This window comes from Molothrus ater, chromosome 15, assembly GCF_012460135.2.
Source record: "Molothrus ater isolate BHLD 08-10-18 breed brown headed cowbird chromosome 15, BPBGC_Mater_1.1, whole genome shotgun sequence".
Classification (NCBI taxonomy): domain Eukaryota; kingdom Metazoa; phylum Chordata; class Aves; order Passeriformes; family Icteridae; genus Molothrus; species Molothrus ater.
This window is the reverse complement of record NC_050492.2, coordinates 9792282-9820192: the sequence shown is the minus strand read 5'-3', so window position 1 is coordinate 9820192 and position 27911 is coordinate 9792282. Positions and strand designations below refer to the sequence as shown.

Genomic DNA, 27911 nt, shown 5'->3' with positions numbered 1-27911 from the left:
GAATGTTCATCCAGCAGTGTCTGAGCCTCCCTGAGGGGATTCCTGGCCAGAGCAGTGGTAACAGATGGCACAGAGCACTGCAGTTCATCACAGACAGTCTTTGCTGTTGTTGTGCTCATAAAAATTTTTTCTGCTTTCCATGTCTCTATGTTCTGACACATTCATTTGTCAGCATAGCAAAAAACCAGATTGTTACTGAGACAACCCTTTGATATACAAGGAAATATTCTAATATTTGGAACACACATACACTCTGTTTATGCACCATTTTGTTTAAATTTTCCTTGTTTTGAAATCACCATAGAGAAGCCTGCAAATACACATTTTGTGCAGGGGCCTTGTTCTGGGAGGCAGAATTTGGTTGCAGCTAACTCCTACCTGTATGTTTGTCCTGGTCAGAGCTACATTCCTTCCTATTTACTAATTTGGATGTTGATTTGTTTTTCCTTCTTCCCTTCCCAAGGAGGATGCAGATGTGGAGTGGAAGTTTGCACGTGCCAAGCTCTGGCTATCCTACTTTGATGAAGGAAGGACTTTACCTGCTCCTTTTAATCTAGTGCCAAGCCCTAAATCATTTTATTATCTCATACTGAGAATAAAAATGTGCCTCATAAAACTCTGCAAATCTAAGGCCAAAAACTGTGAAAATGACCTTGAGATGGGGATGCTGAACTCCAAAAAACGGGTATGTTTTATCTGCACTTTTCAGCTTCTTTGTGGAAAGGATTCATGCCAGGGAGCTTCTGGAGGGGGCTGGATGGTACACAGGGACAGTGGGGACAGCACAGCCTCACAGGACTTCACCACTGCACGTTGTTCTATCACATTGCAAGCAGAGGGCCCTCCCAAAGGTGTGGCCTCATTGCACCAGGCACCATGGAAAGGGCAATTTTTGTAAAAGCAGGCACTTTTTAACTTTTATAAAAGCAGGCACTCCAAGGCCAAATAAGCAAGATCAGAGAGAGGGGCAGAAGCAGAGGCACAAAGAGGTTCACAACCTTGTCTGGCTCAGGACCATTGTTCCAGGCTCTCCCAGCAGAGCTGTGTGACACTGGCCAGGGAGGGGACAACAGGGTGGCACTCTCCAGCTGAGATGTGTGCAGGCCACCCTCAGCTGTAACCTTGGAAGGAAGACTGAGGAGAAGGGAAGGGAAGCTGGAGGAGGCTTTGCAGAATTTGCCTTTGAGACATGTAGGCTTTAAGATCTGCCTGGATCTCTTGGAGGAGCAAACAGAGCCCTCCAGCTCATGGTGACCATCCAGCTCATGGTGAACCATCCAGCTCATGGTGAGCCCTCCTGCTCATGGTGACCATCCAGCTCATGGTGAGCCCCCCAGCTCATGGTGAGCCATCCAGCTCATGGTGAGCTATCCAGCTCATGGGAACCATCCAGCTCATGGTGAGCCATCCAGCTCATGGTGACCATCCAGTTCATGGTAACCATCCAGCTCATGGTGAGCCCTCCAGCTCATGGTAACCATCCAGCTCATGGTGAGCCATCCAGCTCATGGTGAGCCATCCAGCTCATGGTGAGCCATCCTGCTCATGGTGAGCCCTCCTGCTCATGGCAACCATCCAGCTCATGGTGAACCATCCAGCTCATGGTGAGCCCTCCTGCTCATGGTGACCATCCAGCTCATGGTAACCATCCAGCTCATGGTGAGCCATCCAGCTCATGGTAACCATCCAGCTCATGGTGAGCCATCCAGCTCATGGTGAGCTATCCAGCTCATGGGAACCATCCAGCTCATGGTGAACCATCCAGCTCATGGTGAGCCATCCAGCTCATGGTGAGCCCTCCTGCTCATGGTGAACCATCCAGCTCATGGTAACCATCTTGCTCATGGTGAGCCATCCAGCTCATGGTGACCATCCAGCTCATGGTGAGCCCTCCTGCTCATGGTGAACCATCCAGCTCATGGTAACCATCCAGCTCATGGTGAACCCTACTGCTCATGGTGAGCCCTCCTGCTCATGGTGAGCCATCCTGCTCATGGTGAACCATCCAGGTCCAGGCAAAGCCCACAGCCTCCAAAGAGGATCATCCTCCCAGGAGTTTGAGAGATCTGCTCAGGTCTGGTGCTCACCCACTCTCTGCCAGCACCTAAATTGAAGGGAGAAGTCTGTCCACGGGGTTTACTCTGTATTATCAAATAATTTAACCATCAACATGGGGAGCATTGCTGAGATAGACAAGCATTCTACAAATTCATTTAACACTGCTATTGATTACTGGAAGAACCACTAGAACAGTGGAGTCTCAAAATGAAAGAAGTGTTTCTCCTTCAAATAATGATTTTTAAATGCTTTTAAAATGTTATTTGAATCAGACTGCACTAAGCTCGCTTTGTTTGAAATTTAATTTCTGCTTCAAAGCCTAAAACAAAGTAATAAAATTTTCTCTAAGCCTCTGCTTCCCCAAGCCTGATGAGGGAAAGTGTCTGGCTTGCCCTTTTTCATGGAACTCATGCAAAATTCATATTTTCCATGGCTTTAGCATAAACAATTAAGAATATCAGTCATTTCTTGCTTGCCTATTGATTTTGTTCACGTATCATCTTCAAGAGTCTCTAAGTTCATGATACACCTGATGAGTAAGAAAGACATTTTTTAAATATTACACTATTATTTCAGATTTTCAATCATTATAAACATCCTCATTTGAAAGATAAAAAATAAATCAGGATCTCTGGCTCAACCATGGAAGAAAAGTCCTTATCCAGGGCCTCTCCTCTACATAGAATTGCATATAGGTGCAGAAGTCTATGATATTTATTCCTTGAATAAATGACTTTTTTTTTTGTTAGTATTGGATCAAAAACCTCAGAGGTGGATTACAGTCAAAGAAATCTCCAACAAATTCTATGTGTAGTGTCTAGAAAAGTCTTCTTGGAAGCTTCTAGAGCTGTCATGCCTCTGATAAAAATGAAATTGTCTGTTTAAGAAATGCATCTTTTTCTTGACCAGAAAGAAATAGACAAGGGTACTGCTGTTTTAAAGGGACCTGTGAAAATCAATTGTCTTTCAGAATTTGGTTTTTGTACCACAATCCTGTTCTTCCAAATACAAGTAGTGATCTCGTGTTCTGAATTGATAAGCATCAGCCTCATTAAGATAAAAGTATTTTGTGCCTCTTTACACCTTGGTGTCTAAAACTTGTGTGTGAATACCATTTCTGTCTAGATAACTTAGAATCCAGATTTTTCCATTAACTTGTGTGGTTTTTGGTTTTTTTCTGTCTTCCAAAATTTCCTTTTTTGGCCTGAATGTTCTGGCTTTTACTCTACTGTACACAGAACCATTTCCTACTGTTTTTCTAAAGCTCTGCTTGGTTTGGGGCTGTCTGGGTATGAGAAGCTATCATTGATTTAATCATGTCATGATGTTTTATAATTTCAGAAAGTTCGTTTTCACTCTAGCATTCAAAACACAGAGAGTTTTTCTGGGAAGAACGCTTACACCAAGCCCACGAGATACCAGGTAATCAGAGCATGAAAGCAGGAGCCAGGGGAGAGCTCTGCCAGTGCCCAGCTCCTGCCTGCAGGAACCACCTTTGCCTTGTCCCAGGCGATGCTGTCCTGGCATGGGCACTGCCTCAGGGCTGGGCTGGGGTGTTTTGGAAGCAAAGGCAGCCTGTACCCCATGGAAACACGCATGGTGTTAGCATTTGTCATGCTAATTAATGCCTCCCGAGGGGGTTTAACTCAACACACATCACCCAACCTTTACTCCTCCCATCTTGCATTGACGGCATTTCATCCCCCATGGCTCAGCCACCTCTCCAGCTGCTGCATTGACATTTGCACGTGCTTCCTCTGGCTCGTCCTGCCCAGCTAACCCTGCAATGTGCTACGGTTCAGAACGCCCCTGTGGCTGCAGAGGTGGCACAGGGTACCACAGCTGCCTGTCCAGCTCCAGTGTGGTGCCAGCAGATGTGTTATTTCTTGTGCAAACGTGTCCCAGGGCAAAACAGAATGTGGCCCACAGGATTTTTGCCTTCTTTTTTAACATAAAGTGGAAAGGAATCTGATGGCAAGTGTTGTGTCTGAAAGGACTGACATTAAAGAGATGAGGAAAATAATAGTTAAATTGGCTAAAATGTGCAAGGGCAATTCCAGAAGTGGTTTGTCTTGTGTTGGTACAGCTTCCAGCACAATGGGCTCCCAAGCTGTTCAGCAGACCAGTAAGAAATTTCTACTGGTTTTAAAAATTTTTCATGCTTTTCTACCAAAATAGGAGGGGTATCTAAAAATCTAAGTTAGAAATGGGATGCATTCACTCTGGCATCTTTAGTTGGCTTGATTCTATCAAAGGAAAAGGGATGAGAGATTGTGCCCTGCTCAAAGTGGCATTTCAGCACTTCTGAAACATCCCCATCCATTCAAACCCACAGATGATGTGTCAGCCTCTGCTGGACTGGTTCTCTTCCTGTAGCTATTATTTCTCAGTGAGGCCACCCAGTGTTTATGGTAAATTGGACTTTTATTTCCAATATTGAAAAAGCCAAAGGTGAAAATAGACAAAAAAATACAAGTACCTGTTATTTTGTTTTAATAATGCCAGGTTTGTCTTCAAACTACCTTAGAACATTTTGGTTGCTGCAGAAAGAAATTGCCCAAATAATATAAGGAGAATGTAATAGTCTGAACATAAAGAAAAAGGAGCAGTGTGATAATTTGTCTGGAAAGCTTTTCTTCTACAACTGGGAAAACCTTTGAAGCAGTTGCTTCTTGCTTAGCAGTGTTTATTGAGGGATGTATCTGCAGTCTCTGCAGTCTGTGTGCTTAAGACTACGTATGAACAGTGCTCTAGAGGGATAACAAAAATATACAGAATTTAAACATGCAATATTTTGAAAAGCATGAGGAACAATTCAGTACAGCTGCCATGATTTGGGAATAAACTAGTCTAGGAAAAATGATATCTTTATCAAAGAGAATATGGGAACTGGTGTAAGGAGAGGTTATGTATCATTTTTTTCCAGGTAATAAGAACCTGTGTTCTGATTCCTTGTTTTAGTCTAAATCTCCTCTGACTTCTGCTCTGGAAAAAAATTACTTATTTTTGGATCCAGGATTTCCCTACTTTCCCCAAACATTACTTCATTTATGTTTTCTCAGGTGACAGCCCTACCTCCCTCTGGATTCTACTACCTTGGCCATCTCCAGCACACCGTAGGTGCACTGTACCTCATCTCTGCTGCCTTAGCCAGATGCCTCTGACATACAGGACAGTCTTAGTCATCCCATATTCCATGGCTGCATGGCATATACAAATGACTGGATCCTTCTTTGATCTCCACAAGCCTTTTGCACTGCTATAATCCTTATTTGGCTAGTCAGAAAAAAGAGCAGGTGTACTGTTTTCTTAATGTCACACCCTTTGTAGCATTTTTCAGATGTTCCAAGCAGAGATGTGATTGCTTTGTGAAGGGAGTCCATGCTGGGAGATGCTTCTCCTTTAACACTGGACATCTGGTCAAAGACACTGAGCTCTCTTGTGTTTGCAGAGGATGTATGTAAATCTCTGTCTCTGAGAGAGCAGTTCTTTTTATGTTTATATATATTTATTCCTTTTTTCCTTTATAGGTTTTTATTATGAGATTTTTTTCCTCACTGGGGTATCGTTTCTAAAGTGAAGACAAGGCTATCAGCTGTACCCCAGAGTGCAGCCCAAAACTGCCAAAGTTACTTTCCTTCTAGATAAATGGAGCTTAGGCATTCTTGGAACAATAGCACATTGCAAGCTCACATCCATAACTATCATCTATTCCCATACTTACTCTTCCTTACTAACAATCATCTTCCATTTTGTAAATTTACATGGCTTTACATTTTTCACCATATATGTCTCTTAAAATCCACCATTTCCTTAAGAAACTTTTCTCCCTTAAGCCAAGTTCCCCACCTTTCTTCAGACTCTCTTTTCTCTGTCCTTCTCTAAATTTATTTTCTTTTTAAAACCCAATGACAAGGGTAACAAAGTCTTTCTGTGAACCTCAGGTCAGCTGCATTGTGAGTGAGTTTGCTAACATCATTAATTAACCACTTATTTCTTCCTGTAAAGTACTATTAGACAGCAACATGCTAAAAGAAGGCTCTTGGAAGAACCCATTTCCTTAGCTTTTTATTGGATCATCTGTGTTTTCTTTCTGTCTGTGGGACATGCTCTACATTCACATGCATCCCCAAAGTGCTGAGTGATAGAGTGACTGTCAATCAACTACTGTAGCACAATGTTCACGATATAAAATGTAAAATAAATGGGGGGAAAAAAACAATAAAATATCCCTAGTGAAACCAGATGTTTGGGTTGCTCATAATAAGTCTGGCATGTGGACAGTCTCCCACTGAAGGAGTGTTTCTGTTCTCCTTCCAGAAGATAATGAAGCGTCTGATCAAGCGCTACGTGCTGAAGGCTCAGGTTGACCGGGAGAATGACGAGGTCAATGAAGGCAAGTGGAATTTTATAACTGACCCACCTAAGGAGCATGAGCTGTTATTGCTGCTGATCTGGCCAGTAGGAGGGTTGAGCTTAGTTAAGATGCTCTGTAGAGAGATCTTGCTCATGCTCACACTCAGGTGAGCAGTGCTGACTCTGAGCCACCCTTGTGCCCTTGGAATTCCAGGTCCTTGTTTGTCCTCAGCAGAGCACAGATCTCACAGGATCTTCACCCTGCCCTGCTCACCCCTGTAGCTCTGCCACCAGGGTATTGCCAACACCCAAGCTTACTCTGGGTCTAGGTGAAGCATTTTCTGACTGCCCTGCCCAAGCCTGCCACAAGGACTCTGTTTTGAATGGGATCCAGATTCATATTGCTGTGGTGGCATGTGGGATTTGTGTGCAGATGGAAAGGAACCTCTAACACCTCTTAACTACCCTCCTGCAAATACCCTCTGTAGCTGGAGATCAGATTGTGGAGAGAGAACAAATTTGAGAAAGAAACATGAACTCTCCACACATATCTGCCGTTGCTGTTGATACCAGTACTGCAAGTACAGGTTATTCCTTGTAACTACAGATATTAAATGTGTAATGCAGGGAGATCAAATGCAGCTCCACACACATTCCTGACCAAACACACTGCAATTATTGATCTCTCAGGTCTTGGAACCATAGGGATTATTGACTTGGTTCAGTATGGCTAACAAGAACATTTTCCTCTTTCAGGAGAACTTAAAGAAATCAAACAAGATATTTCCAGTCTCCGCTATGAACTCTTAGAGGAAAAGTCCCAAGCTACTGGTGAGCTGGCAAAACTAATACAGCAGCTGAGTGACAAGTTTGGGAAGACCTTAAATAAGGACATTTGATGGTGAATACAGAGAAAGACAACTTGTTTTCTAAACATTGTTCATTCTCAACCAGCATCTTAGGAGGGCAAAAAACACGTGAAAGATGGGTACTGCACACTCAGATTTTGCTGACAAGCAAATGTTGGTAGGAGCACTTTGCTTTTCTCCTGCACTTGGTGAGTGACCAGTTAAATCTTTTCTGATACAAAAGTGACTTTATGGTAAAAATCTATGCCCCTCAACATCAGAAACAGATGCACCATAGAGAAGGCACCTCCAATTAAAGGCAAAAAAATGCCTGATCTTCATTCACCTGACTCCAGAGAAGACAATGTAACTGTGCTCATTAACACCAACAGAGTCTGTACTGACCAGGAATGGGTGAAGCCTGAAGAAAAAATGTGCCAAGCATATTCCCTGCAAAAATTTTTAAATTCCTATTCTTGGGTGTGTACTCTCTTTTATTTAGATTTTCTGTTTACATTGGCAACCCTGAATAACTTGGCAACCCTGAATATAACTTTGTTCAGCCCTGTGGCTAATGAAAAGCTAATGAGAAATCATCTGTTGAAGTGACCAAGGCAGTGAACAAGAAGTAGACACTGACAGCATTGGAAAAATGAAATCAAGCTTGTGGGGTAAATTATCCTTTAACCTGATGAAAGGATTTCCAGCCAAACACTCCTGTCCACCTTTTCCAGCTGTATTAGCTAGTCTGCTGATGGATATGGTCTCTTTGTATGCACTTAGCCTCTCTTTTATCTTTAGTCGATCCCATCTCTGACAACAGTGGACTGAAATATTCGTCATGATGTGAAACTCACTTCCCAGGAATACCCAGAGATAAAACACCTTGTGCTAATGTATTCAGTTCAAAGAACAACACTAATCCAGAGACAGCGATGCCACTGAGCTCAGCTTTCAGATTCCAGAGGTCAAACTGCAAGCCATAGGGAGAGATCGATCACAAAGAACATTGCCCAGTAGTTTCCAGCCTTGAAATTTGTACAAAAAAGTTTCGATTGAACATTCTGACCAAAACAAAAGAAAAAAAAAAGAGGAAATGAAGGAAAAATCATTGTAGAAATTGTTGTCATGTTTTTGGCTCTTACAGAGGATGAGAAAGGGATTCAAAGTGTTCTAAGGCTGTGGTAATAGAAGGATCACACTTTTTCAACAGGAAAGTTGTAAGTCTGTGCAACACAACTGCAAACATGGATGGCTTGGGTTTTCATGGTTGGCTACAGGATTTCAACTACTTAAAGCACACCTTACTACTTGGGAACCATGGAACTGGACTGTTTGTTTACATGAGACACCTATAAAATGAACATGACATCTAGGTTTCAGCTGAGACAAACAAGCAGAGCCGGAAGGTGACCTGTGATCAGTTCTTAAGTGCCAGATGAGAATACATATAGCCTATTAGAATAATAGTTATATTTGTACAAAAATAAAAGAAAACAAAATAAAAAAGTGTACTGTACGTAGATCTGTTTAGAGAAAAAAATACTGTATTTTTACCTTTAATAAAATTATCTTGTATACTGTAATATTTTTACCTAAAAATGGAAAAAAATAAAATTACCTCATAATATTTTGTTGTCCACTGAGTGAAATATTTGCTTGATCTTTTGACTTGACTACCTATTACATGGCCTTTTTTTTTTTTTTGATTTTCTCCCATATGTGAACAATGAAATTATTATACAAAGTAATTTTACCATAGTCATTCTGAAGCCTGAAAGAGCCAAAACGCAATGCTTAAACTAAAATACATTTTAAATGAATAAAACTAGGGAATGGTATTTACTCAGCACTTTGGGCTGTCTCCCACAGCAAATTTTGCCAATATATTTCCAGTTTTCTCCATAAGAGGAAGGAATGTATTTCATGGCAATGCTACTTGTCCCCTCCCCACCCTTCCAGCCACTGTGTAGAACTTTTTTTCCATTTGAAAAACCAGCCCTGTTGTCACAGCACCATCTTAAAATTTAATCTGATTACATCTCTACACCAGGCTCCTGACCAAAGTATCCCTTGACCCTTCCCGTTTAGTGTTTTAGGGATTTAAGGAAAATTGTTCTAGGTAGAACTTACAAGACCAGCATATTTTAAATTTCTCATGATATTGAATGCAAGTCCTGCAGAAGGGTTGAGTTGAAATGCTATGATGCAGTTATGTTTTGTATATTCCAACGCAGCTCAGCAAAATGCCTGATCTACAGTACAGCAACACCTGCAGGAGATTCTTCTACTGCTAAATATTGCAATCAATGCATGCTCTGCTCAGCACAAAGAACTCCATACTGGGGATAACTTTGGTGCATTTTTGGGTCCCAGGTGGAGGTGCAGCTGTGCCCATCAGCTCCTGCCCTTCCAGCATCTGGAAGCAAGTGAAAGAGTGCAGTCCTGCCACAGGGAGTTAGCATGCTGCTCTCACTCAGGAACCTGCCAAGAAACAGCACAGTATTCTCCAGGCTTCAAAAGTAGACTAAAATATTAAAAAAATTGTTTAAAAAAAAATCTGCTTCCGACCCTTTTGCATTTACATTCTTGAAAGTATCAAAGTACAGAGACTTTATGTAAATATTCATGACAAGCAAAATCCCACTACATCAGAGCACTTTTCTCATCTGGCCCCAGTAACACACCCAAGAAAGTTGCTCACTGTGTATTAATGGACTGTTGGCAGAAGCAGGGTTTATTCTCCAAGGTCAGTTTATAAGAAATTAAAATTAAGAAGCTTCACTGAAAGAGAAGCCTGAGAGAACTTAGAGAGTTTGAAGAGGAAAAATCAAGGTGGGTGAGTGCCAGATTGGATGAGACATGTGGGTCCCCTGTCCCATTTCCCATCACCAGGGGACCTCCCGGCAGAGCAGTGTCACATCAGCTGAGTTGGATTTCCTCCAGTCTGTGACACCCCTGACCTTTGGCTTTGTAGTGTAGGACTTGGTATTCCTTGGACAAATTCGTACTGTGAAGGGATGGAACTTTTTACACAAATTATTTGTAGATACAGAATTATAACTTTTTATGGGAAATAAGAGAGGTCCCATAAAAATGAAACTAATCTGGACTCCTCCACACAAAGGTGAATATTCTCCAAAAGATGGTCACAATTCTGCAAATACCACAGGCCAATCAAACTGGAACTGAAACAGACACCCTGAGGAGGATCAGAACAAAGTCATTCACGAGCCACTATTGATTTATTGACTGCCCAAGTCTCTAGACGGTTGTTCCACACCTTGCAAAGGCCAAACCAGTCAGCTGCTGCCAACAGAGAGGAAACAACAGCAGGAAGCATTAACAGGAGTTGATATTTCACGGGGCTGAAGTGCCTGGTGTTAAGCAGGGACCCCAAGGGGCAGGTCCCAGAACAAAGGAGCTGCCCAGGGGCACCTGGCACCCTGGCCCTGCTGCAGCAGCAAGGGCTGGATGGGCTGTGCAGCCACAGGGCAGATGTGATGCTTCATGCTCATCTTTGCTCTCCAGCTGGATTAATTCTGCCTGTAACCTTGTGGAGGATGACTAACAAATACTGTCCTCGGTTCCCAAAAAACATGGTTTAAAAGTAAATATTATGAAGAATATGAATGGTGTAATGAATAATGGCTTACAAGGCTGCCTGCATCCTGACCAGAGCTCATATTAAATTGTCAGAGCTAGGCTTTATTTTTAATTAATCTACATGAGGAAAGCATTTCCAGCAGGCCAAAAGAAATTGCCCTAATTAAAAGATACAAGAAATGAATGATCACTCAGTGAGGACAAGCCAGGACACAGTCCATCACCACAAAGGCAGGAGAGCTGAGCAGCGTGGACAGGGCTCCAAACACATCTGCAGCTGAGAGCAGATCTCTGCTGCACCATGGCCAGGTCTGGCTGCAGCCCTGGGAGGAGGCAGGACCTGCCCTGCACCTGCCACACAACCCCTGTGCTGCCTGCCAGGAGCCTGGCAAACAGAGCATTTCATCCTCAGCTGAGGATGAGCAACCCTGGGTTACCTCCCTGAGTAACCCACAGGCAGGGAAGGGAACCACAGCCCCAGGAGGGCTGGCAGGCAGTGCCCAGGTGGGCAGGGTGGGTGTTTCCTCTATCCAGACACTGTAAATACCTCCCCTGGGACCTGAAAAACAGTTCTGCCCTTGCTTTGGCCACAAACCTCTCACCACTGCAGTGTCAGAGGCTGCAGGCAGCAGGTCCCAATACTCCCCTTGCACCCTGGCTGTGACTGGGCTGTGAACCCTGCAGGTAGCACACCTGGTGCTGGACAGCAGCCTGCACAAGCTACAGCCTTAAGGAGCTGACCTTTTTATTGAGAAAGGAGGAGTTTTATGCATTTTTATTGCACAGGGGAAATGAAATAGCCTTAGCTTCCAGTGAAGGAAGGCAGATGCAGAGAAATTCAGTGATTTGCCTTAATGACCTGAAAGGAAGGGCCCAAAAATGGGGCTGTGGTTCTGAATCTTATTAGAATGAAAATATGCTCATCAGCTTTGCCCTCTCTTAGTCCCTGTTCTGCATCTTTGTAGGGCATATACTCCTCAGTGAGGGATAGGATCTGCCAATGCCTGATGCCAGCAGCACAAGAGCAACAGGAAAAAAAAAAAGAATTATTGCCTCAGTGATCATATATAATTTTGGGAAGCCACTCCCTTCAATCCCTGGGAGATTTTAGTGGCTCTATAACAATATGCCTTCACTATTGTTGAATTTAAATAAAGGCAAATAGAAAGGGAAGTTGCAACCAAAGGAACAAAATAACTAAACTGATTCTGAAATTTGTGATGACTTTTACAGCAGGTAAAAGGACACTCTCTTCAGGTCATTTGAGACAGACATTTAACACAAACCTGCAGTGTGACAAAGGGGATTAAACAGTTAATGAACAGCTAATGATCCTGTTAATATGCAACTAATGTTTACTATAATACAGACTAATATTTAATTCCCTTACTAATGATTAATTATTGTGCTGCAAGGTTTTAATTAGGCTTACATAGCAGAAGCATGGGGGGTCTGGTGAGGAGATGAATTTCTGTGTGAAGCCACTGCCCTGAGTCCAGGCTCTTCCCCAGCAGCTGCCCCGGGGTGGGCCCAGCTTTGACAGCTCAGCACAGCCCACGTGGGAGGGAGCAGGAGATGGAAATTGTTCCCTTGTACATCCAGGTGGGTGGCACAGACTCACAGCAAGTTGCTTTTGAAAACAAGCTGATGGAAAACTGTCCCTGTGGCCTGCAAATGAGAGCATCCTGCACTGTGCTCTCCCCCTGGAGCAGGGCTCCAAACCCCTTTGCCCTGTTCCCAGCATCCCTTCTGATGGCAGGCACTGCAGCAGGGATTGCAGGAACTCACTCTAAGGTTTTCATTTGAAGAGGAAAGCTTCCATGAAATTAAAAAGCTGGTTTGATGCAAAAGTGCTCTCTGTGCAAGAACATGCTTTGGGCCAAATCTTCACCATGATTCCCAAACACAATTAAAAAACTGAGCTTATCCTAAAAAGCAGCTCGTTGGGCTCGTGTGTACAGAAGCAGCACTGACTGGTTCTGTCAGTCATTCCTGCAGCCAGCCAGGACAGACAGACAGGGCTTCAGCAAGACACTCAGAAGAGCACACTCAGAAGTTGGAAATAGGAGTATTCCCAACTCCATTTGCAGCCAGCCAAGTGAGCCCATAGTTTAGGGACTTTGATTTTTGTCCCAGATTTCAGGCAAGGCTTTGGGTGAGGAGAGGCCAGCAGGCTGGTTGGAGGGGCAGCCCCTAAGCCCACCTTGGAGCAGAGCTCAGTGCAGCAGCACTACCCCAGTGAGCCTCAGTGAGCCCAAAGCACAGCAGGCAGTGAATCACAGAGACCTGAGCAGAAGCAACGTTCACTGCAGAGTGAAGAGACACGACCAGAGGGAGACTTTTGTGCTTGTTCAACAGTCTGAAGTGCTTGTTGTGTACCTGGGAGCACCTGGCTGGCCCCTGCTGCCATCTAGGCATCACAGCAGAGCCACACTTGTCCTGCTGTGACAGGAATCCCTGTGGGACATGGGTGTGGTGGCAGAGCCCAGCACAGGCACAGGGGCTGCAGAGAGCAGCAGGGACTGCTGCCACTGTCCTCCAGGGCAGGATGGAAGGGATGATATCACAGACTTGGACCACAGACCTAGAGCAGGTTTTGCTTTCAGAGCAGAACAAGGTGGGAGAGGTGAATGCAGGCAGGAGAGGAGTGAGAATGAGGGAGGAACTTTGCACTCATGGCAGCTGAGCTGTAGCATGGAGACTGAGGTGTGCATCACCTGCCTGTGCCTCATTGTCCTTTGGGGTGAATTACAGTCCATGCTCTCTGAGTTTTACTGCTGAGTTTCTTTAAATATTTAGAAAAAAAATAATTTTGGGGGGTGAGGGATGGGGCTCATGTTCTGCACCCATCCTAAAGGGAAAATGATGAGGAGGGAGAGATCCAACTAAAAATATAATTAAATGAGAGGGAAAAGTGGGTGTCAGCAGGCATAAGAGAAAATAACAGCCCTTTCTCAATTGGAGTTACAGCCACCAGCATGAACACCTTTACCCAAGCTGTGCTGGCTCAGAGCTGACCCCTGGGGACAAACAAAGCAAGGATACAGCTGCAGAATCTGCCCAAAGCCACCCCAAACACTGGCTTTGGCTCAGAGACAGCATCATAAGCTGGTGGAACAATTGTGCCTGGTAATGTCAGCTCATGCCCAGACTGCAGGAAGCCCTCAGCCCCACAGGTACCTGGTGCTCTGAGAGGAAGAAACTGCTCTTTGTTTGTTTGTTTGATTGATTGGTTTTTTTCAGGAGTTTTTCCTGGCTTTTAACTGTAGAAGTTGAAAGCTCCTGTACCTGCAGAGAGCTGTGAGGAGTTTCTCTATTTTCTCCATGCTTTAGGATAAGCTGCGGATGTCTCATGGGGATTTCAGCGGGCATGTGCATTCAGGAGGGGAAAACACAGCCCAGAGCACTCCCAAACACGAACTGCTGTGGGTGGGAGAGAAGGGAGGGGATGGAGCCGTGTCTCTCGCTGCTGGTTGCAGTGGGAGCCAGCAGGTTGTGCTCACGAACAAGAAATCCAAGAAATCCGCAGCTCGGCCGCTGGGATGCTCCGCAGCAAAAGCAAAGCTACAGGAAAAAAAAACAACTCCTCTTTCTGCAGGGCTTTTCTCCAGCTCATTATAATCTACGTGTTTTAACAGCCCATAGAGCCACAAGGATCTGGCACTTATTAAATTCTGTTGTTAAGAAAAAGAAATTATGAACTGATGTTTTCTTGTTAGAAAGCCAATATTTCTTCAGCTGACTTTGATGCACTCAGAGAAGTTTTCTGCGTTTTACTGTCTTACTCTTTTTTTTTAAGTGTCTGCTGTCTCCTAGAGGACAACACCTTTCAGTATCTCTGATTTTTACCTGCACAAAATACAGATATAGAGCTCCAGAAGAAAATTCCCTCTTCAGCTGAATTTTTTGTGTAGACCTACTGTGGCCAGAACTGCTGCTTCCCCAGTATAGGGATTCTGCTACTTGAACTGATTTAAAAATATAAAGGTTATGTTCTTTTCCAATGTGTACCTACATAAACCAACACCAAACTAATTTAAATTAGAAAATAAAAATGCCTGTTTTGGCTATCATCTCACATGCAGGGTTTCCTTAATCCATTCTTCCAGTTTTAGTAGTATCTCTAAGAAAGCATGGACAATTCTTAAATCTGAGGTACCAAGATGTTTGTGACAGCACAATGACTGACAGTTTTTTTCCAAAATCTGAAGGGGAATCCCTCCAGCTTTCACCCTTCTTGGAGCTGGAATTGACCCTTAAGCCTCTTTCTTGTTGCCCTTTCTTGTTGCCTTCCTTTGTGTAAGGCCACAAAGCCTGTCCTTAATTAAAGACAGCACTCCAGTCACAGCCTGCATCCCCTAAGTGCAGCAGTTCATCTCTTGCTGGTCGTGCAGCAGTGGCTCAGACCTGGCTGTGTGAGAACAGCTTAAACCTGGGTGCTCCCAGAGGCACCAGAGCCAGGGCAAGGCTCAGGAGCCCAGAGCAGCTCCCCAAAGCCAGCATCAATTTATTCCTGGTGCTCAGGTCTCCAGCAATGCCAAAGGGACTCCTCTGGGGCTGGGGTGCAAGGCAGGAGTGACACAGAATTATGGGATGACACATCCACCACACGTCAATTTAAATTGGGTATTCACAGCAAGAAAGCTGAGCTGGCCCAGATAAAGAAGTTCAGCTGTTTCTTGAAAAAAATAATAAAGCAGACAGAAAAGCAGGCTCTGTAATTGAATTAGTGAAGATCAGAAAAGTCAGGATGAGTCCATCAACAGCTCTGTGTGTCAGTCCCAGTGCTCCCAGTGCTCCCAGTGCTCCCACAGCCCTGAGCTGCAGGGCCTGGAGCCACCCCCATGCCATGGGCACCCCCTGAATGTGACGTGCTCAGCCTGAACCACAGCCTGCATCTTGTTCAGGCACAGGGCTGTGGTTCAGAAACATATTGTTATCTAAGTCAACCCTCTCAGCCAACCAGTTCCAGCAACTCACTTAGAAAACACCACCCACGTTCTGTAAAAATTCAGGTTTGAGATGCAGCCCACAGAGATTAATGAGGGTTTGAATTTATGCCTCAAGAGCTTCCAATGGTTTGGTTTTTCTGCTATACCATTATAATCTTCCTATACATGAAGGCTGCTCTGCTCATATACTTCCAGAAAGGGCTTGATTTCACAGCTAATAAAAATTGCATTCAGGAAAATTAAATAAATAAAGCAGCTGCTATTACTCAGGCTGCAATTTAGCACAAAGTCTGGTGATGCAAATTAGTGTGCAGTGGCCAAACTGAGTTTCAGGTGGTGTTTTTCTCAGCTGAAGCTCTGCCATGTGCAGGTGGGCCCCATGAAAGGGACCCAGCGGGGTGGGGGCTCTGCACAGCCCCTGCACCTCTCCTGGTACTTGGGGGCACTTCCCAGCAGCCCCCAGAACACCATGGGGTGTCCCCTGTGGAGAGCTTTTCACTCAAGGTTTGAGGAAGGGCAGAAGCCAGCAAGACCCTTCCAGTCTTGCTCAGGGCACTGACAATTCCAGCAGCCCTGGTGACAATTCCTCAGCACTCAGGCACAAATGCTGCTGGCAGCCATCCTGCTGAGTGCACCCATAAAAAACAACCAAGCACAGCTCTGCACAGCCCAGGCGCTGCAGTACAGCACTGAACAGGGTGTTAGCTGGGAAACACCTCTGGGAATTTATGGTTATAGTGAATTTGTGCTCTGTTGTGCTACAGCAGGCACAGGCAGCCCTAGCACAGCACCAGGGTTTTGCCTTTCTGTGTCAGTGTTGCTTTTCAGATTTCATTTTTATCAAAATTGAATTGGACACCCTGGGGGAAAGGAGGGGTAAGAATCCCAGCACTGGCTGAAAAGCCCAATACCCTTGTTCACACAGGCTATCAGAAGATGTCTCTATCCTGTGCACCTCTCCCAGAAAGGACAGAGAGAACATTTGCCTTTTCTTAGCCCTGAGTATCTCCTCTTGCATATTTCTGAGTGATCCAGGAACCCATAAAGCTGCAGGAAAGAAAAGACATTCTTCCTCTCTGCACATTCCATGGGAGACACTGAAACAGCTCTCAGGGTGGTCCCACTGACCAAGCCCAGAATGACAGTGAGGACCAGCACTGTCTGTCACTTGTGATATTCCTGCTTCTGCATCCCTTTGAGCCTCACTGTGCACAATCCAGCACAACTGTACACACTTCATGGGTAATGTACTCAAAATAAGCATTACTCAGACTGATGACTAGGTCTTCCCTTACAGCCATCTGGATGGTTTATTTTAGAAAGTGATTTGGAAAACAGTGCTTTATTCATAATTATTCCGAGGGCTCCGTTAGAACCCAGGGGCTGCAGGGATCCAGCTCCTGCCTGGTCTGGCTTTTCTCTCACTGGCCTCCAGCTTCACAAATCCCCTCAGCAGTTCCCACAGTTTTTGAAGGAGGAAGATCAGATTTATCATTAACCACAACAGCCTCTTATCATCAGACTTTGAACTGCAGCACCAGGCAGGTGCCAGAGGTGACCCAGCACAAACTCACTGACCCAGAGCCACCCCACACACCTCCAGCACATCACCCTGTGCTGGGCTGCAGCCCCTGACAGAGCTGCAATTTACATAAATGCAAATTAACGTTCAAACTGCTCACTCAGGCCTTTGCTGCCTTTCAGTGTGTGTCACTCGCTGCACTGGAGCCACCGTGGGCATTGGCAGGTTCAGGATGCCACCAACACAGGTCCCAGGGGCTGATGCCATCCTGCCATGCAAAAAGGGAGAGGCACTTTAAATTTAGGAGGGGTTCCTGTGTATCTCATCCAAGCCTCATGGTGCCTAAATTATTTATTATGCATTTGCTGCATTATTTATCGAGTCCCTTTTGCCCACACATGCAAGGAACATGAGCCAGTGGCTCTGCCACAGATTTCATACCCCATCCTAGCTCCAACAGTTCCTTCCCATCCTCCTCCAAAGGACAGATCACCTTGCTGTTTTCAAGGTAAATATGTTTTCCCTTGGGTGCAGAGTATGGAGGTTCCAGCCAGCCTCTGGAGAGGCAGGATTTTGCTCAACAGCTGTGCCAAAATGAGCTGAAATTATCCCACAAGATCACAGGAGGAGTTTTTCTATAAATGTGGCCCTGGTCACTGTGAATAAGGAGCCCATCTCCCCCCAGGTGTTCACATGCCCTGGAGGGCACTGCTGACTCTCCTGCTGTGGCCACCACAGCCGTGGAGCATCCCCCATCTGAACCACTGAAGCTGTCAGGGACTGGCATGAGGCTGTGTCAGGGGAGGTTTAGGTGGAGTGTCCTCACCCAGAGGGTGGCTGGGTGCTGGAACAGGCTGTGGTCACTGCACCAAGCCTGACAGAGCTCAGTGAGTGCCTGGACAACCCTGCCAGGGACAGGGTGAGGTCTGTGGGGTTGTGCTGTGCAGGGTCAGGAGCTGCACTCAGTGATCCCTGTGGGTCCCTCCCAGCTCAGGATATTCTGTGACTCCAAGGCTGGCTTTGCTTTCCCACATCAGGGCTAAGCTGCTGCCTGCTGTTCCACCAGAGCCGGTGCTGCCTTTTCAGAGAACATTTCCATCTGTAATTACTGCACAATGGGACAAAGTGAGGGTGCTTTGATCATGTATTCATGATATCTCCTCTGCTTTGAAGATAACTCTGCAGAGTGACAGCAGCTGTTTTAATCTCCCAGGTGGTGCCAATAAATACAGGAACTGGTAGTTTAACACAAGCTATCCATGTTCTCATATTCCTCCAATATCTAATAATAGAACAGAACTGTGAAATATAGCAATGATCCCACAGCTGCAACCACCTATTAAACCAGGACAAGACATGTAAAGGATGGCTGTTAGCACCATCCAAGCCAGTGAATTGTCAGATGCCCTCCCATCTGCAGAAAGGATTGCAGATTTCATTTATTTCTCCAATAGCCGTCAGAGCAGAAAAAAAGGAAGGATATTTTAAAAGGGTATCAAAAATGATCACTGTCTGGACCAGGATGGAACCTCTTAAATTGTCAGATTTCACAGCAGAGTCTGCATGGCACTTCTGCAGGTCTTTCATAATCCTGCCTTGTCAGAAGGTTATAGGGCTGCTTGTGATTTGATCTCTGAAGTAATTGCTAGTTGGGAGAAATAAGCAAGACCATTCATTATATTTCACAAAGAACAAAACAAAACACAAAAATAACAAGACAGAGAATAGATTTGGCCTGTTGAAACAGATGGATATTCCCTCAACTACATTTCAAGGGCAGGAAGATGCACCAATCTCTTTCCCACTGTGGATTTTTAATAAAAGAAGCAGAAGCAAACAAGGAGGGTTGATACCATGAAGCTGCAAAGGCAGCTGCAGTCTCAGGAGAAGCAATTTTGCCTACAGTTTGTGCTGTGTGGTCTCCAGGGATGTATTCTTTGCTGGCATTAATTGGCATGGAAAATCAATACAGCCACGTTTATAAGCTGCAGTTGTTGCCTGGGTCTTTCTTTGCTTCCCCTCCACTGGCAGAGATGTGCTGTTTATTGACAAATTGCTCCTTGGGATGATATGTGCTAACTCCACAGTTCCTCCAGTAAACTCATTTCTCTCTAATCCCCTCTGGTGCAGAGGCTTATGAAGGCAGTTGTGATTCCTGGATCTCTGCCTTTGGCTACACCTGTGATTAATGGCGTTCCCCAAGTCTTGCAGATTTGGGATTTTGAGAATATGGTGGGAGAAAATTTGTATTTGTCAGGCCCCAGGAGTCTAAAGTGTTTTGTGTCAAATCTTCCCTGTGTGGCATTACATTATCCCCATTTACACATTATTTTATCCAGACTCTCCATTTCAATTAGCGAGTCTTTAGGGGTCCCTTGAATGAAAAGATGAAGAAACACACTGAAATTTTTTTGCTGCTCTTTCCCTTGAGACTCCAACCATTTTTGGCTGTACTCTCCTACATATTCTTCTCTTATTTAAACATGAATAGTTTACTCTTTTTTATTTCTACTCAATTTTTCACTGTTTTAGTATTGGTTTTTGCATTTGCTGCTGGTGTGACATTCCAGAGAAGACAGGATGGATGCCCTGCAGTCCCAACAGAGCTGTCTGCTCTTGCTGAACCTCTGGGACTGAGTACCATTCCTTGCTCTTTACTGGAGATCTGCTAAGGGCTGAAATGACAATAAATAAATAAATTAATCCAAATTGAGACCATACTGCACATGGTTAAGGGGAGTTAAGCTGGCTGCTGGTTTTCCCTCTCAGTGGCTTTATCTCCAGGCCAGCATCAAAGAGATTTGCTTGGCAGCAGCGAAGCAGATGGGAACACTAAATATGCAATAAAATAATTGCATGGATTGCACTTACATGGGAATGAGAGCAGTAAGGGGAGTGTATAGAGTAGTACAACTCCACAAGAAAGAGTCTGCAAGTGTCCTGAGGAAAGGAATTTCTGTTCAAAACCTTCTGATTTCCCAGAATTATCATCTGGTCTAGCAAAAGGCTCTGCCTTTCCCTGAGGATTTGGTGTCAGCTGTAGATGACATTTGGTGCCAGGGTGAGTGTTAGTCCTCAGCTCCCCCTTTGTGAGAAGATGCCCCTGTTGGTGTCCCCACAGACGTGGGCCAGAGGAGGAACATGGAAAGCTGAGAAAATTGGGATTGTTCAGTGTGGAGAGGGAAGGCCCTGGGGGGGTCTTTTTGTGGCCTTTGAGTATCTGAAGAGGCTGCAAGAAATCTGAGAGAGGCTGTTTTACAGGGCTGGTAGTGCTAGGACAAGGAGGAATGGCTTCAAACTGAAGGAGAGAAGGGTTAGATGGGATATTAGAAGGAAATTCTCCCCTGTGAGGGTGGGGAGGCCCTGGCACAGCTTGCCCAGAGCAGCTGTGGCTGCCCCATCCCTGGCAGTGTCCAAGGCCAGGTTGGAAGGGTCTTGGAGGAGCCTGGGGCAGTGGAAGGTGTCCCTGCCCATGGCAGGGGATTGGACTGAGATGTTCTTTAAGGTCCCTTCCAACCCCAACCACTGATTCTGTGTCCAGGCCTGACTCTTTGACACTGCTAAACAAGGACAAAATGAATCCAACTTTGTGATGCTTTTCAAAAAGGAATTGCTCATATCTCTGAGGGTTTAAATTATTCTGTCAGACATTGCTGCTGGCATGAACTGTTGGCATGGAGACTGATGCGAAATTTAATACAACATAAATAAAATATTAATGACATAGGAGAAACCAGTAGTGATTTAAAGAGATACTGAGCTGCCAACCAAGCTATGGTTTGGAGTTCATCATATGAACAACAGGGAAAACAGTGATTAAAGCTACAAAGGCAGTGAGGAACAACTTCATTCTGCCAAAGTCTTCGGACCATCGAAAGCACTCAGAAAGGTCTGGTTTGGCAGAGGGATGAAATTAAGGACTTCCCCAATTTTTTGTTTTAATTTTCCCCAGCAGAAATAATGGAAGTCCCTGCATCAGAAGCAGCAAGGCCGGGCCAGCAGGCTGTGGGACATGGCTGAGAATGCACCAGACACATCACAGCAGCCACTGAGGGCAGAAAATCTCTGCCCTCAGTCTTGGGTTGCCTGTGCAAGAGGAAATATAGCCAGAGGGGAGGAGAAAGGATATTGCTAGAGTAGGGTGCCCAGAGCAAGGAAGCATTGCTGATTATATTAGCATGGGTGTGGTCTGAGACGTTAAGGCTAAAATCCCTGTTTCAATAATAAAATTGTTCCAATAGGTTCAGCTGATTCAGATTCCAACCCAGGTGTGCAAAGGTCCAGTTAAGAGTATTTGCTGAAAGCAGTTTGTAAAATGCATCCCATTCTCCAATACCCTGCACAATCACCTTTCCCAGTACAATTTTTGGCTTTAGTGCTGCATTGCCAGTTTGAGAAATCTTTTTCTTCTGCAAAACTATTTCATTGAAAAATTCCCAACAAACCTTCATTCTGAATACTCACACTAAGTTATATTTGTAGTCACATGCTTCCAAAACATACAAAGATAATGAGCACTGAGTGTAACCTAGAGCATGATGGAAAGCACTACATGAAATCAGATACTTATATGAGCTTTTCACAGGCTCAGGTAATTGCAAAGCTGTTGGCAAACTGTCAGAGAGAGTCAGCAGAGAGGCAGGAATGATCAGAACAGGTCCTGAGCTGGTGCAACCAACACAGAGCTCAGAGTCAGACCAACTCCATTGAAACAGCTGGTCTTGGTGGACATGGAGGCACAATTTCATCCCAAACCAGCATTTTTATTATTTATTAATGTCTAAATGAATGGGAAGTAAATCCTCTCTGCTCACCTCTTTTCTCTTTACAAGCCTCTGTTATCCACATCCCTCAGTCCAGATCCTGCCACCAGTTGTATGGAAACAATATTAAAAAATAAATAAATTTTCTGAAGCCTGATAATTTTCCTTTTACATAAATCATAAAAATTTCTCTTGTGAGCATTGAAATAGAAAGGCTGAGTGGTTTGGGAGTAATGCAAGTATATCTGGGCTAAATATCTGAGAGAGAGCTGGAGATGAAAGACTCCCAGATACCATGTATTAGTCATAATTTAAAAGCCCTGTCTCCAGGAGATAAAATTGTCCCAAGTAACTTCTATAAATGCTGATTTTCTAGTACAGAACTTACAGCACTTCCTATTGAATGCTCTGTGCATCACAGAGCATCATCACAAAGAGCCACAGGAGGACATTATGTTGGGTGACAATGGAGACCAGAGCATAATCACTGGGGATTTGTGCTCTATCATTAACTTACCATTCAAAATGAACCAGAGAAAGCAAGAGGCACACATCCTCCAGAGCCACAGGGCAACAAATTCAAGGGCCCTTTTCTGTTTGCAGGTGCAGATCAATCTACTGGGCATTTGAGCATGTGCAAAAATGGTCACAGTGCCTCTTACACAAATGGGAATAATTGTATCTGAAATACTTGAAGCATAATCTCATTGTAGGAAGCTCACACAGGCACAGGGATTAGTGGGAATAGTCACTGAGACAACACACACAGTACAAAATCAGTTCACATCTCCATCAATTATTCAGCGAACAAGAGCTGATGTTGGGGCTGGTCCGTGGCTCTGTCAGTTTATTGCACACTATCTAGAAAGCTGCATGAGGTGCTTATTGACTCATGGGCATGTGGGGAAATGCAGGAGAATGGTGTGGAAGTGCTCATTAAAGTGTTTAGCACATGCACCTATTGTGCTTGTTTTCCTTCTATTGTCTCTTGGGCAAGGCAGGAGGCTGGGCCGTCTCCCAGAGAGGATGTCTGAAGTCAACATCAAAAATATTTTCCTGGGAAGTGGATACAGATTTATAAACAAAAGTACTCCCAGGCAGAGGCCAAATGTCCTCATTGCCTGGTTAATGTCACCTCTGCACCTTCCATGGTCCCTCTGAATGTGTCCCACAGAGGACAAAGCTCCACTCTCACCTGATGGGGAGGGGCACCTGCAAGGGGCTGTGCCCTGCCCCAGTGATGCTCAACACCCGTTCCTCTGCACCTTCTGCACAGAGCTCCCCTCCATGGGCTCTGCATTCTAGACTGACACTGTCTCTATTCTCTATTCTACTCATGTCATTTTAGGAGGAAAAGACAGGGAAAACCAGGGTGCTTTATTCAGTCACTTAAAAAAAAAAAAATGTTTTCTTTCTGTCAGTGCCCATGACCCCTGACAAAGATTCTAAGAAAGGCTCCTGGTTTCCTGGTGTCCTGCTCTTTTCTACACCCCTACCATCTCCCTTCTCCCCATGCCTCTAGCCTGTCCACACTTTAGAGCAGTTCCTTGCACTGAGGGCTCCTAACTAAGCACCCACAACTGGGATCTTGCTGTTAATCCCTCTCAGATGAACCTTTTGGTGGTGTTTTCATGCTATCACATTACATCTTCATTACTACAACCTCAGATGTTACTGTAGTCCCAGTAAGTGCTACTAAAATCGTTTGTGAAAGTACTTGTAATTAGGCAAATCATTATAAACACATTTATAGTAGCTCACCTAGAAGCTGAGCATTAGGCTGCTCAGGAAAAGCTCATTTCCAGGCAAATAGGTTCCAACATCAGCTCCTTCCCACTGCAGAGAGTGAGGGTGATTGGAGATGGATACGTGGGAGCAATGATCCCAGCTGTGCTCCACCCTCGGGGAGGGCTGTGGACAGCCAGCAGAGAGGGCAGCGCCCTCCGGGTGGATTTTTCTGGAGCAGGGTCTCACAGGAGTGTGCTTTCCTGGCTATCACCTGCTGTACCGGGCAGAGGATCCACGGCATGCATCAGAGGGGCTTGACAGAAGTCGGCAACAAGGCACAGGATTAGCACTGGAAGAGAAAACCAGCAAATATTCAGTTTTAAACAGCAATAAGGCCAGAGTACATGAGAGGTGCAATTTTTCTTATCTTTTTAACATCATGCAAAAGCAAGATCTTTCAGCAACCGTATCAGAAAGTTCCCTCAGCTGCCTGCTGAGCAAAGCTCAGAGAGCAGGAAAGCCACAGGAGTCAGCTGCCACCTCTTCCCAAACAGCAGAGGTGCTGCTCTCTCCAGGCATTCACCATTGTGCTGTTTTTACAAGACGACTAAAACACCTCTAAAAGCACCCGTGTTGTGCCAGATTTCTCCAGAGGAGACTTGCCTGGAGGAATTTAAGGAGTTTGCATGCATGCCCTCCTTCCAGCCCACCCCTAGGGCTGCTTGCTGTGACCTGGAGATGCCAACACTGCCTGCACACCTTCCCCCCTCCCACCCCTCCATCCAAGCTCGGCTCACAGGCTTTGGTCACTAATTGCACCAATGAAGGTTGCCAAAATAAACCAGCTGGTTTTGTGCAGGAACAGTAGCCTTTATGTAATTTCTGTCACCTTTAGCTGTGACAGTGGTTATTATCAGCTGAGGAGATGGGAGCATCAAGGAGATGTTTTCTTCTAGATCACAGCCGACCTCCTGCTGCCATTTAAATGCTTCTCTCATTGAACATTCAAAAGCTGAAGGGCTCAGACACATTCTTTGCCCCTCATTTCACCACAGCTGACCCAATAACACACAAAGGGAGCTGATTTGCCTTTGGAATGCCAGATTTTGCAACCATGGCAATACGTAAATGTGTTTCCCTTCCCCCTTCTCAGGGAAACTAGCTGAGGTACAAAAGCCCAAGAAGAGCAGCAAAGTTTGTCTGCTCAGTGAATCTGGAGTGAGCAGGCAGTGACACCCAGGAGGGATTCTCCAAGGAGTTCCAAATTGCCCGATACAAATCCTGGCCAAGGGACTGACAGCTTGCAGGACCCATACATGTTAATCTGCTTAGCTGAATTTGCTACAAGCTTGGCCCAGCTTTTAGGGTTTGCTATAAGCTACCAAACAGTCCTGTCTGATTACTTTTACTCCTTCCAGCACAACTTTCTGAGTCAGAAGAATTTAGTGTTCCTATGGCAGAAAATTATAAATTCCACTTGGACAAAGCTTGTATGCAAGGAAGTTCAGAGCCTGAGAGGAACCTCAGTGTAATTTTCACCTTGTGCATTCTCCGAATTTCATTGGTTTGGTTTTTTTTTTTCCAATGAGAGAATACTGATACTTCAAGAGATGCTTTAGCACAGCAGAATGAAATATTCACACCTGTAGTGAAACGTTTAGTGAAACATGCTCATGTAGCCTTTGGCTCACTTTGGGTGCTCATCTCACCGGTGATTCCTGCCCTAATCTTGTCACATGCCATTTCTCTGGGGGATTACAGCCTATTTTCCAAAGGAAATGAAAAAGTCTCCTAGAGACTTGCAACAAAATCCCCACAGCTAAATAGGAAAAAGCTTCCACGGCTGCTTTGTGGCTGCTCTCCAGCCTTTCCTTTGGCTGGGCTGGCTGCTCTGCCAACAGGAGCTGCTTTTGCTGAAGCTGCTCCTGCTGAGCAGCTCCTACCGTCCCACACCCAGCCTGTCCCCAGGGTGTGTTTATTTTCCTGCTGCGGATGCAGGCGGCAGACGAGGCAGAGCAGATGCTGAGCTCCATCCCTGGCTCTGAGCGAGCAGAGCTTGGCTCAGTCCCATCCACCCTGCCTGACAGCGCGGGAGCTGGCACTGTGCAGGGAAAGGCACAGCTCCTCTGTGCTGCTTAGCCACTGTGCAGGGAAAGGCACAGCTCCTCTCGTGCTGCTTCAGCCACTGTGCAGGGAAAGGCACAGCTCCTCTGTGCTGCTTCAGCCACTGTGCAGGGAAAGGCACAGCTCCTCTCGTGCTGCTTCAGCCCCTGTGCAGGGAAAGGCACAGCTCCTCTGTGCTGCTTAGCCACTGTGCAGGGAAAGGCACAGCTCCTCTGTGCTGCTTCAGCCACTGTGCAGGGAAAGGCACAGCTCCTCTCGTGCTGCTTCAGCCACTGTGCAGGGAAAGGCACAGCTCCTCTCGTGCTGCTTCAGCCACTGTGCAGGGAAAGGCACAGCTCCTCTCATGCTGCTTCAGCCCCTGTGCAGGGAAAGGCACAGCTCCTCTGTGCTGCTTCAGCCACTGTGCAGGGAAAGGCACAGCTCCTCTGTGCTGCTCACATGTGTGATGGTGTACACAGGGGTCCCAGGACAAGGGAAGAGATGAGAATCTTGACTCCATGTTTCAGAAGGCTGATTTATTATTTTATTATATATATTATATTAAAAGAAAATTATATATTATAACTATACTAAAAGAATAGAAGAAAAGTTTTCATCAGAAGGCTTGAAAGGAATAGAAAGGAATCAATGACAGAAGCTTGTGACTCTCAGAGAGTCCGAGCCAGCTGGACTGTGATTGACCATTAATTAGAAACAATCAACGTGGACCAATCAAAGATGCACCTGTTGCATTGCACAGCAGCAGATAATTATTGTTTTTCTTTTCCTCTGAGGCTTCTCAGCTTCTCTGGAGAAAAATCCTGGCAAAGGGATTTTTCAGAAAATATCATGGCCACAACCATGCTAGGTAAAGGCACAGCTCCTTGGTGCTGCTTTAGCCACCATGGCAGGGTAAGGCACAGCTCCTTGGTGCTGCTTTAGCCACCATGTCAGGGTAAGGCACAGCTCCTCCTGTGCTGCTTTAGCCACCATGGCAGGGTAAGGCACAGCTCCTTGGTGCTGCTTTAGCCACCATGGCAGGGTAAGGCACAGCTCCTTGGTGCTGCTCTAGTCACTGTGGCACAAAGCATTTCTGTGCCCCTGGACCTGCTGGCAATGGCTGCAGGAGCACCCTGGCAGCAGCATCCTGTTGTTCTCAACGAGAACTGCCCCGCCAGTGCTTTCCCTTTGCTCTCCGCAGTGTCCGTCTGTCCTGGCTGGCTGGGAGGAGCAGGACACACAGCAGGGCACAGCAGCTCAGCCTCTGCTCCTCTCTGTGTGTCAGGCACATCCCTGCCTGACGTAGCACCCTGTTTTCAGGAGGTTTTACTGGAGCTTTGCAGAGGATGCTCTTGCACAGGTGAATGTAGGAATCGTGCTCTCCCACCAAAGGTAACCTGTACCAGCCCCTTCCTCACCACTTCCAAACCCACAGACAAACTCCATTTAATAATGAGGTGTTTAAATGCACTAACACACTCTTACATGCAGAAGCAGCTGTTGCTAAGAGAAACAGATGCTTGATTTCTATAGAGGCAGTTTACTCAGAAACTGGTGCCAACACGGGGCCTCATCCTGCACGGTGCTGTTGCTCAAGGAGAGCAGGGAACCATGTAGGAGGTGCTGAGCATCTTTCTATTCTTTTCTGTTTCACACCTTCTTGAAAACAGGCGGTGTCTGTAGCTCAAGGACAGCAGATTTTGACTTCCCTATGGAAGGAAAACATTCCCCCATCAACAGGACATCTGAGCAAATGCTCTGAAATTAGTCACTCGTTTAGAGCACATAAGAAATGCCACATCTCTGATGTCACATTTGATATTGTGGTGATTCTTTGCTACTGTTTCCCATTGGCTCCAACACCAAAGACTAGAAACACCATGGGAATTAAATATTGCTAAGGAATTTATCTGAGAATTTATCAAATGGCATGTGAGCCACACAGCTCAGGCTGTATTTTACTCACCTGGGAATC

The 27911-nt window shown here is 45.4% G+C and overlaps 1 protein-coding gene and 1 long non-coding RNA gene across 2 annotated transcripts in view; one reads left to right on the top strand and one right to left on the bottom strand.

Moving 5' to 3' along the window:
• The window catches only part of TRPC7 (transient receptor potential cation channel subfamily C member 7), a 74349-nt gene extending 65457 nt beyond the window's left edge, over positions 1-8892 (top strand). The window contains 5 exon segments of the mRNA XM_036391949.2: positions 464-685; positions 3400-3480; positions 6379-6454; positions 7171-7302; positions 7305-8892. Of these exon segments, the coding sequence (XP_036247842.2) occupies positions 464-685; positions 3400-3480; positions 6379-6454; positions 7171-7302; positions 7305-7444 (651 nt within the window). The 3' untranslated portion in view covers positions 7445-8892.
• LOC118692254 (uncharacterized) overlaps positions 1-24763 on the bottom strand; it is a 42809-nt gene extending 18046 nt beyond the window's left edge. The window contains exons 1-2 of the long non-coding RNA XR_004981127.1: positions 24723-24763; positions 23867-24182 (exon numbers count right to left, since the gene is read on the bottom strand). This is a non-coding gene — a long non-coding RNA (uncharacterized LOC118692254). The remainder of the gene's footprint in view (positions 1-23866; positions 24183-24722) is intronic.
• Between the last annotated feature and the right edge of the window lie 3148 nt (positions 24764-27911).